The 9,911-nt window shown below is 41.1% G+C and overlaps 1 protein-coding gene across 4 annotated transcripts; it reads right to left on the bottom strand.

Moving 5' to 3' along the window:
- Positions 1 to 351: 351 nt before the first annotated feature.
- Positions 352 to 9,657, bottom strand: ZNF518A (zinc finger protein 518A). Of its 4 annotated transcripts, none has more exons than XM_084526565.1 (3): positions 9,457 to 9,617; positions 7,894 to 8,012; positions 352 to 6,036 (listed from the first exon to the last, which is right to left on the bottom strand). In XM_084526565.1, exon 3 carries the CDS (start codon positions 5,914 to 5,916, stop codon positions 1,270 to 1,272), a length of 4,647 nt encoding a protein of 1,548 aa, XP_084382691.1. In that variant the 5' UTR covers positions 5,917 to 6,036; positions 7,894 to 8,012; positions 9,457 to 9,617; the 3' UTR covers positions 352 to 1,269. The 4 variants fall into 4 exon arrangements, 3 of the variants coding, with proteins under 3 accessions (XP_084382691.1, XP_084382692.1, XP_084382693.1); XM_084526566.1 differs by lacking the exon at positions 9,457 to 9,617 and adding an exon at positions 8,799 to 9,059; XR_014695216.1 differs by lacking the exon at positions 352 to 6,036 and adding an exon at positions 6,885 to 7,656 and having other exon boundaries at positions 9,457 to 9,657.
- Between the last annotated feature and the right edge of the window lie 254 nt (positions 9,658 to 9,911).

The raw sequence follows: 9,911 nt of genomic DNA, 5'->3' as shown, positions 1-9,911 counted from the left end.
CAGAAACTTTTAAAAAATGTGACTCATATTCTCCTTTCTTTATCCCTAAAACTACAAAGAGGAAACAAGCAGGTTCCTGGGAGTATTACCCTACTAACCATCAAAATGAGGACAGAATAGCTGAAGCCTTGGTTTTGCAAAATCCCCAGTACCATAAAAGGTTCATCTGAATAAGCAACAGCAGAATACCATGTAATCATTATGGGGACAAATTACATGCACCTGGAATAAAATTGTAATTATACAGGCCATTATGGTGCCTTGCACTGCTGGCCTTCCTACATGGTTTGTGGCAGCCATAGTATATAACAAAACCAGGAGTATTTTCTATAAATGCTCACAGTCATATTATGAAAATACAAGTTATAGCAAATTTAATAGGAACAGAATCAATACAGGTTAGGAATGTTCACCATTCTGGAACACCATATACATTATGAATATATATATAGTATATTTTCAACTGATTCCATTCTCAAGCTCACCGTATTAACACAATTGTAACATGTTTTATTAATTTATATGAAAAATACTTCACTAAGAAAGTAGACAAACTGCACAGAAATAGTACAAGTGTCATGTGCATAGCAATATAGCTTAAAGCATTCACATATGGCTTTGTTTAAATGAAACTATTGGGAAAATGGCCCTGTTTAGACCTCTGCTTACACAGTTGACATAATGTAAACTGCTTCACATCTTTTAGGCACTTGCTAAAGATAGTGTTCAATCCCTGAAAAGCAAAATCAAAAGCTAACAAGTGAAAATAACAACAAAAATTCCAGGATAACAGCTGTGTAGTTGACAACAAAAAAAAATTTGTTTTTAGTAGTGCGTGCACAGAACTGAAAAAAAAAGGGGGAGGGGAAAAAATTTCTGTGCAAGAATCATATCAAATAACTGAAAAGTATAAAAATATTTACATGTTTTGATTTTTTAAATATGTACAGAAGCCCTGAAGACTCATTTTACAGAATAAAAATATAGGACAGAAGAATAGTAACAAAAAATAATATATTTTTTTTTATGGAATTGTATTTGCAGTTAGTTACAAGTTATCTAAACCACAAAGTTCCTTGATGTATCTAAAAGCTCAATGGCAACAGAGAATCTGTTTTTCCTTTTAAAATACAAGCACTTTGCATTATTTTTAAATTTCAGTTACAATACTGAAATACAAAACAACTTGTGTATCATAATTTAATTTGATTCTAAAAAGCTGCGATGCATGATAGTTAAGTTTTATTTTCCTCACTGGTCATCATTACATTACATTAACGAATTCCAATCTCGAGTAGCCTCCATCAGATGCCTCTGTCCATGTCCTACCCAATTATCCTGATTGTCAAATATTCTACCACAAAACCAGCAGCTAAACTTAGCTTTCAAGGTATTATCAGAGGTAGTTTTCACAATCTGATAATTGTTTTTGCTAGTCTTTTTCAGTGTCAATTTTAATACAAATCTTTCTTTTACAGGGCTAATAGGTTTTACTGTCTTGTGCCTCTTTTGAGAAAGATCATCAGTAGTTACATCCAAACTATTGCAGAAGGCTGGCTCCAGAAGTGCTTCAATAGTTCTTTTTGACAATGAAACCTTAAGAACATGTCCCTTAAATTTAGCAATGGTTTTCATTACATTTACAACTTCTGGAACATCTGCATCAGGATGGTTAAGCACAACAACTGGTTGATTTCTCCGAGGGCATTTTACAAGCTGTTTAGAATTAAAAGGAAGTAGTTTCAAAGTCCTCACAGTTTCTTTTGATGCCCTTGGTTTGTAAGGGCCACCTGATTCACTAACAACTTGAGCTTGATTCTTTTCCTTACACTTTCTGTGCAATGTTGCTTTCTTTCTTGGAGGTTCTCTGCAATTATCCTTGCATTTCCGTTTGAAATTGTTTCTTTGTAAAACCACAGTTTCCGAACTTTCAGGCCCAGTTTGCTTTAAGCGAGATTTTACTTTTGCCACTCTGTTCCGGGTGCTCCATGTGGACTTCTGACTACCACAGTTATTCCTGTTGTTAGCAGTTATTACTTGCGTACTCTCTACAGAACCTTTTCGCAACCACATCCCTGCAGGTTTGGTAGAATATACAGGTTCTACAGAAGGAATACGACATGCTGGATTAGAGTTTGCCAAAGAGGCATTTGCTGGCTTTAACCTACCTGGTAAGATTAAGGCATCATTAGAAGTAAGATTAGTCTGTTTCTGTGCTAGTGCAGGAGTAAGGGACTGCAAGTTATCCAACTGTAGTGAGGGCACTGAGTTGTTCACTGACTGATTAGTATCAGTCAGCGTATCTGAAGTCTTAATTTTCAGCAAAAGCTTTTGTTGCATGGCTCCAGTTTTCTTTGGTTGACAGTTTTGACAATGAGCACTCTCCTGAAAAACACTATGTTTATGTACTTCAGGTTTGTTTGGTGTCATACATTGCAGGAAAACTGCCTGCTGTCCATCAGGCAAAAGTGCATAAACATGTTGTTTCTGTTTCATTTCCTGTTGTTTTACTGACTCCACAGAACCAACGACAGCATCCTGCTGCTCTGGTAACACTTTCACAGAAGAAATTCCTTTCATAGATGACTCTGATGAGTTTGTAATTACAAAAGGTCCTTTGAATGATGTGCTATTCAGTGAGTCATTTGCTGGATGATGTGCTCTACTACAGGAACTTCTTACGCTTCTGAAGCTGTCATTTTTCCGCTCCACTTTTGAAGCTGGTACGGTTATTTTACCATATTCTCTGGATGCGACACTGCCTAAAACCTGAGAACTATCACTACGGACATTTGCAACTGTTCCAATTGCCCCACTGAAAGTCAGTATCACTCCAGGTCCTTTATTTAAAACAAAAGAAGCAGGTACACCTTTAGTTGCATGACTATCAAATGAACTGGTTGACGGAAGAGATTTTCCTGAAACAACCTGCAGTCCAGGCTGGTTAGCAAGATGCAAAGGAACAAAAAATCCTGGAGATGACTGAACTAAAACAGTTTTCTTCTGTTCCTGAAGAACTGGAGAAAAGCTGCTAGGATTTGGGGTTGTTGACTGTACTTCTTCTTTTACTAGTTGCTGTGTTGTGATTCCATCTGTATGAGTTTTAAGTGATGCACCAACACCTGGAGATCTGGATATTACATGCCCTCCCTGTGAATCTAATGATATTCTGGGTATCCTTTTTTCTTTCCTACAATGCGTACCTTCATTTGTGCTACAGCTTGTGTTCAACTCTCTCTTACATAAATGAAAACCAGCATTAGTAGGAGGCCTCTGAAAACCACATGCGGTTGCTGAGCTTTTTAAGTGTGCAAAGGCTCTATTCCCTGTCTCATGACTAGAAAGATGACTAGAAAGCAGCTTGTCAGAATGAAGTTTTATGCAGTTATTTGACTTGCTGTGGGATTCTTGCTGAGTAGTTGCTTTCACTTTTAACACATCTTGCAATAACTGGTTTATTTCAGGCGATAAATAATGAGCTGCCTGTTCACTCTGCAATGAGAAAACAGATGTGATTTTAGGCATTAAGACCGAGTTAACAGAATCAGATCCATTTTCTTGGAATTTCTCAGCTACGTTCTCAAAGTCTTGATGTATGTTAGCATCCAAATACTGCTGGCCATTACGCTGGTCTTCCACAAAACACTCTCTGTCAATAACACATTTAGATTGGCCTTTAGAAAACATAGAGTTATTCTTAGTGTTCATGTATCCGTAAGTTTTAATATTTGATTCGTCTGATACAATTTGTTCTTGTTTTAAGCCTTTGATGGACTCTGGATATGAATATGAAGACGCAGATTCAATTCTGTTTTGAAAAGAAACTGTTTGGCTGGATATAAATTCTTTAGATTTGTCATCTGTTGACATCCAAAAGCTACACTGATTATCTGAAGTATCCATTTTAGAATAATTATGAAAAGACAGCAACCCTTCATTAGAAGAATCAACTGAATGTGAATAATAGAGATCACTATTTCCAATACCATTGTTCAGGCCACCATGTTGCATTTTCAATTCAGAAAAGAAGGGCATTTTCATATGGTCATAGTGAAGCCCATTTGTAATAGTGGGTGGTAATACCTGAGGATGACTTGGAGGACTATAGTTTCCCCATGAGATGTTACTTCGAGGTTCAATTTTTGTCACCTCATCACATGGAGATACAGTTGAGCCCAACTTCATTGGCAAGTGATACGAATTTTTTCCTACAGCTACATTAGAAGGTGCTACAGTTTGAGAAAGACTCCTACCATACAATAAGGAGTTATTTTGTTTTTCCACTTCTGGTTTTCCTGAAGAAGGAACAGAAGAAAACAGAGGAGAGGGTAATGTGTGAATGGAATTGTTCTTTACGGTTGACTGATCAGTAACATTTGGTATAGCACCTAAAGACAAACTACAAGGATCATCAGTCTGTATCAAAGGAGTTGTAGAGCCATCTTTAAGAGAATGAGCTTTCTGACCCAACACATGCAAGTTTTGCTTACTTGTAGGTAATAACTTTATAACAATATGTTGTTTTCCATCTACCATTTTAAATCCCATAAATTTAGCACTGTAATTTGCTGGAACAGATATTTTATTGTTTTTCACCATCAATACCGTGGGCCCAGGAATGGCATTTTTCAATAATCCCAGGCTGAAGCTTGTTCCATCATCTGCTTTATTGTATTGTGCAGCAGTAGCAGAGAGCATTCCACCTGTGAAATTATGCTTTTCGGTATACATAATTCGATCTTTTTCTTCATTTGTTTCCACATCTCTCATACACTGGTTCAACTCATCCAATTTTGGTTGAATTTTGTTCACACTTCTTAGCACTTGGGAACTTTTTTCTCCAGTTTTGTCACTTTCACTGATTATTTTTTTCCGTCTCCAGAGAGGTTTTTTCGATGCTCCCGTTTTACACCTTCTTAACACAAGCTTTAGTCCTGCTGGAGTCTTCACTATTCTTTTTTCACATTTATCCTTTTCCAGTTGTTCTTTTGCATACAAGTGGTCTCTATGCAAAGATATAATGTGTTTAAAAAGATAATCTTTCCGTTGTGTTCTGTAACTGCAATACTGACAACCAAAAGGAAACACGCTGTTATGGAAAACAACATGTTTCTGGAACTCCTCTTTTGTAAAGCTTATGTGATGGCATTTTCCACATTTATATGGAAGCTCATTATGTCTGTGAATGTGCTGAACAAATGTGCCCACATCCTGGGTAGAAAACCCACATTTTTCACATTGAAAGTGACCATTTACACAATGCTTTGATGTGAAGTGTTTTGTCAAATCAAACAAAGTGTACATATGCTCATCATTACAGAGCTCACATTTCACTAAAGTGCTGCGATGGGTGCGTCTATGCTGTTTAAATGACTGAAAGTCATTAGCTGAGAAGTTACACATTTCACAAGGATACAAAGGCAACTCGCCATAGTGTAACAGCTGAAAATGTTTCTGTAGGTCATTTGGGCTGTATCTAACATTATCCTCACACTTCGTACAAGTGAAATTCAGTATCTTTGCTGTAGTTTTCAGCCCTTCTTCAAATTGCACTTCTGGTATATTCTGTACATTGTTTCCCTCTGAACAAATGGGACTGCTTCCATTCACTTTCTCCAGATTTACGGACTTCCTTGCAGTTTGCTCTTTACACTGGAATAGTTTTCTAAACCTATCTACTTCATGTTTCATTAACACTTCATTTGGAATGTTCACTTTGGGTAAAACAATCTTCACATTCTTTAGTTCATAGGAGAGACTGACATCTAAAATTGCTGGTCGAGTCATCACACTTAAAGGATCATTCCCCAATGCTTTTTCCAAAGTAGTATCCATATAAAGATTATTTGCAGCATTGTGATTTAATAAATTAATTTGCTTTTTATCATGAAAAAAATGGCCCTTTTCAGATGGCATGATTTCACAGGTATTCCTTTTCTTTAAGTGGATTCTTGAGATTAGGCTTAGATCCTGCAGCAAACAAGACTACTGTGCTGAGTTATCCTCAGTGTTCTACAACTTCCCCATTTTATTCTCCTGAAATTAGAAAACAAATACAATATTACTTTTAAAACTAATGCACTAATAGAGATATGACCTTTACCAACACACAGAAGAAAATAATCACCACAATCATACACAATGAACGGCTACCTCTCGTCTCACACAAGGTCTGAAGTAGTCAATGGATAAAAGTTAACTTTCATTTCTCACCATGTGGTTCCTGGGTATAAATTAATCTTTATGGAACATGGGGTACAACTGGTAACAGTACTTCCACATGGATTAATAAACTCAAACAGGCATGGTCAGCACCATTCTCTCTACAGACTTCGTATCAGTGTTTCTGCAACAGACTACACTGACAATTTGTAACAGCTCAAGTTTATGCTCCAACAACAATTTCATGTCAGCATAAAATCAGCAGAAATGGAATAGCACCGAAAATCATTTGACTTTGAAAAGTGAAACTGGAAAGGAATAAGAACTGCCTCTTCCCTAGCATTTTCTTACTAAAAACTCTTTCTGTAATAGAAAATTAAGAGCTACACTTTAATAGCAAAAGTAAGTAAAGCATTGGCTGAAATCTGATCAGCAGCTTTCTCTCTGCTATTCCCCTGCCCGCCCCAAAGCAACGCAGACTTGGAACTCATTAGATCATCCTATTTATTCACATTCAAACTGAAAGAATGATCACATCCTCTCCCTCACTGTGATGAAGTACAAGAGCTGCTTCTAGAGCTCCACACCATTATAAGCATCACCACTGAGGTCTCCCAAATATTATCTAGCATTAAGCACATCAATACCCAACAGAAAGAAAGCAGAGACTAAAAAATAATCCAGGCCATGCTCACGTATTGTAGTAAGAAAAGCAGAACACATTTGTTTGTTTTAGCATATGTTTTATTGCATACCTTCAAAAACATTATTAGCATTTCTACAGGATTCTTGGAAATGATAGGCAAAACACATTTCTACATTTTATGCAGACATCAACATTGATTAAAATTTAACTAATTGTGTTTTTCAGTTATGAGGCACCCAGGATTTCAACTATACATTTCACATTCAAAACAAACAAACAAACAAAAAACACAACAGACACAAACACACACCCTTTGGGAATATTTCCAAATTAATCATTTTAGGTACAGGAGATAAATAATATATAAGTATTACATAAAATAAATGACACTTGTCCCGTTTTCCACACAGGAGATTAAAACATGGGGTACTGCTCTGCTTTGAATGTTAAGAAAATAACAACTCATCTGCATTATGCTCCATTTTCACCAATAGAGTGTTGTACTACAATACTTTCTCTTGTCAGCAGTAAGTTCTTTATTTGAACAGGAGCAACTTAAACTCCCAGATAAAGTGACCAAAACATGCCTTGAACTTCTTGGCTGAATAACTTTTTTAATACAGAGGTACAACACATGAAGATTACAGGTTGCATCATGCAATGTGTCATCTTGACAGTAGCTATCTATCATCCAGACTGGAATGCTATACCTGCAAATACTGAAACCTGAAATATTTATGCAATTAATGCTATAAAAATTTCAAGTGAATGCAGCATTCTTCAGGGATCAACCCACAGGCTTCTAACACGGGGCCAATATGGTCCTCAACTGGGCAACACTGCCCCACCTAGACAGAACATTTGTGATCAGCAAAGAATCTCAGGTGAAAATATCTAAGCCTGATTTGAGACCTCCTTAAACCACACAAATTACAGTTTAGCTGTGTTATTACTGGACAGCATGCAAATACTGACAAGCACCTGCAACTCAACAAATAAAATTATTGACTAGAAACATTTAACTAGTAAAAATAAAGTCCCAAGGATCTTTAGATTTACTTTATGAAAGAAGACGCCAGACTTACTCATTAAGAAAAGACTTCAATTCTTCACCAGCCTTTTACATATTTTTCCACACACATAGAAGAGGTAAATACATAAAAATCAGAAAAGGCCACGGTCAGGAGAAATACTGAAAAAAGGTCTAGAAACAAAAAGAAAGATATTTTAAAAGGTGTAAATACAATCATGACTAAAGAAATAAGCTGAAAACCACAACATCTTCACATTCTCACATATGGTGCACTTTTAATGTACTGAAGAACTGAAAAGCTGTAAATATGTACTGTGTGCTCTCCCGGGAGGTAACACCGTCAGCTACAACCTAAATTCCAAATTCACGAGTCAGATTAAAAGCAGCCAACAAACCCCTCCTCACTGGGCATGTTCTGACCTTCAGTGTATTAATGCTCCTCCAGTGTCCCTAACTGCGGCAAGTGACTTAAAAAGATGACAGAAAGCAGCAACCGGCACCTGAGCCCTTCAAACTTGAACTCGGAAAAAAAAATTAACCTTTTCTTAAGCAAAAACACTGCAAAATTATAAATCCTATAACAACCTCCCTCCTCCCCCCACCAAAAAAAAAAAAAAGCCCAATTAGAATTCTCTAGAAAGTTTCGCAAAAGCCAGAGAAGAATACTACTTTCACAGTGTATGAAGTAGATTATAAAGCAAAAATAACAAATACAAAACCTGAACATACATCAGTGTGAGCCACAGATAACTCATACGGAAAAAAAATCCTAAGCACAAGCCTAAGTAACTGCTTAAAGCTTTACGCCTCGATTTTCTTCCCCCCCAAAATGCTCCCAAATGTCACTATTTTGTTTTTAAACGGGACAGATGGAGAAAACAAGAGGTTTTAGCTACAGACTTGGAGCTAGTTAAAAGTGACAGCTAAGAGCAATCCAGCCACCCCGCCGCCAGGTACCTTTGCGCTAAAGTTTCGCCGTCCCGAACAAGCCCAGCGGCTCGGGACGCGGCTCGGGGCGGGCAGGCAGCGCTTCCGAGCGCCCTGCGAGCCCGGCTTCGCTCCCCAGTTCCCCTCAGCCTGCTCGCCCCAGCAGCACGGGGCAGAAGCGCCGCTCCTTCTGCACACAGGGCTGCCGGGAGACCCTGAGGGAGCCCCGAGCGGCCGCTCCTCGCTGAGGAGCCTCCCCACGGGCGGCCGCGGCCCGCGAGGGAAGGTGGGGGGCGGAGGGGGGGTGGGGGCGGGCGGCGCCCCCCGGCCCCCGCAGCCCCTCAGCAGCCGGTGCCGCCCGCACGGCCCCAGGGGGCGCAGCGCTGCCCGCGGCGGGGCGGAGGGATACGGCGCCAGGCCGGGGGGCGCCGCCATGCGCTGCGGCTCTGAGGCACTGCCCGCCGCCACCGCCCCCCGCTGCTCCCGGGCCGCCCCCGCAGCCATTCGGGGTGGAGGGGGGGGGCGAGGGACTATTTCACGCCTTGTCCCCCCCCCGGCCCGACCACCGCTTTTCTGCCCCGCCGGGCTCGCACCGCCCGCCCGCTCCTCGCCGCCGCGATGAGCCACGAGGCGCTGCCCGCTCCCCGCACGCACAGCCCCGGTGTCCCCCCCTCCCTGGCGGGGTTACCTCGCCCGTCCCCGCGGCCCGGCGCGGCGCTGTCGGCGGCCATAACAGTTTCCATCCGGGGACTGCGCGGCCGCGAGTACGGCGGTGGGGGCGGCCGCGGCGGAGGGATATGCGTTCACCTGGGGCCGGCGGACGGCGGCCGACGAGGCCCAGGAGGGGGCAGTGAAGAGGGGTGGTGATGGCGCCGCCCCCAGGAGGGACGGGAGCGCCTGCAGAGCTCGGAGTCCGCGCTGCCCTCTTCCCTGCTTCCTCCTCCTCTTCCTCTGCCGGCCGCTTGGGGCTGGCCCCGAGCCGCCTTCAGCGTTGGGCGAGAGCCCCGAGCCGTGGGCGTCTCTGGAGCACGGGGCTGGGCCCTGTTAATGCTTTCGGGTCAAGTGCGTGTGCAATGCCATGGACCTGTGCTGGGAGAGAATCCTAGAGAGACGATTCCCATCGTAACACGTTAAAAGAAAGGC

This window comes from Aythya ferina, assembly GCF_964211825.1.
Source record: "Aythya ferina genome assembly, chromosome: 7".
Classification (NCBI taxonomy): domain Eukaryota; kingdom Metazoa; phylum Chordata; class Aves; order Anseriformes; family Anatidae; genus Aythya; species Aythya ferina.
This window is presented reverse-complemented; position numbering and strand designations above follow the sequence as displayed.

Bases quoted from the DNA above. Each gene is read 5' to 3' on its own strand.
- ZNF518A (XM_084526565.1), bottom strand. From the start codon at position 5,916: ATGCCATCTGAAAAGGGCCATTTTTTTCATGATAAAAAGCAAATTAAT.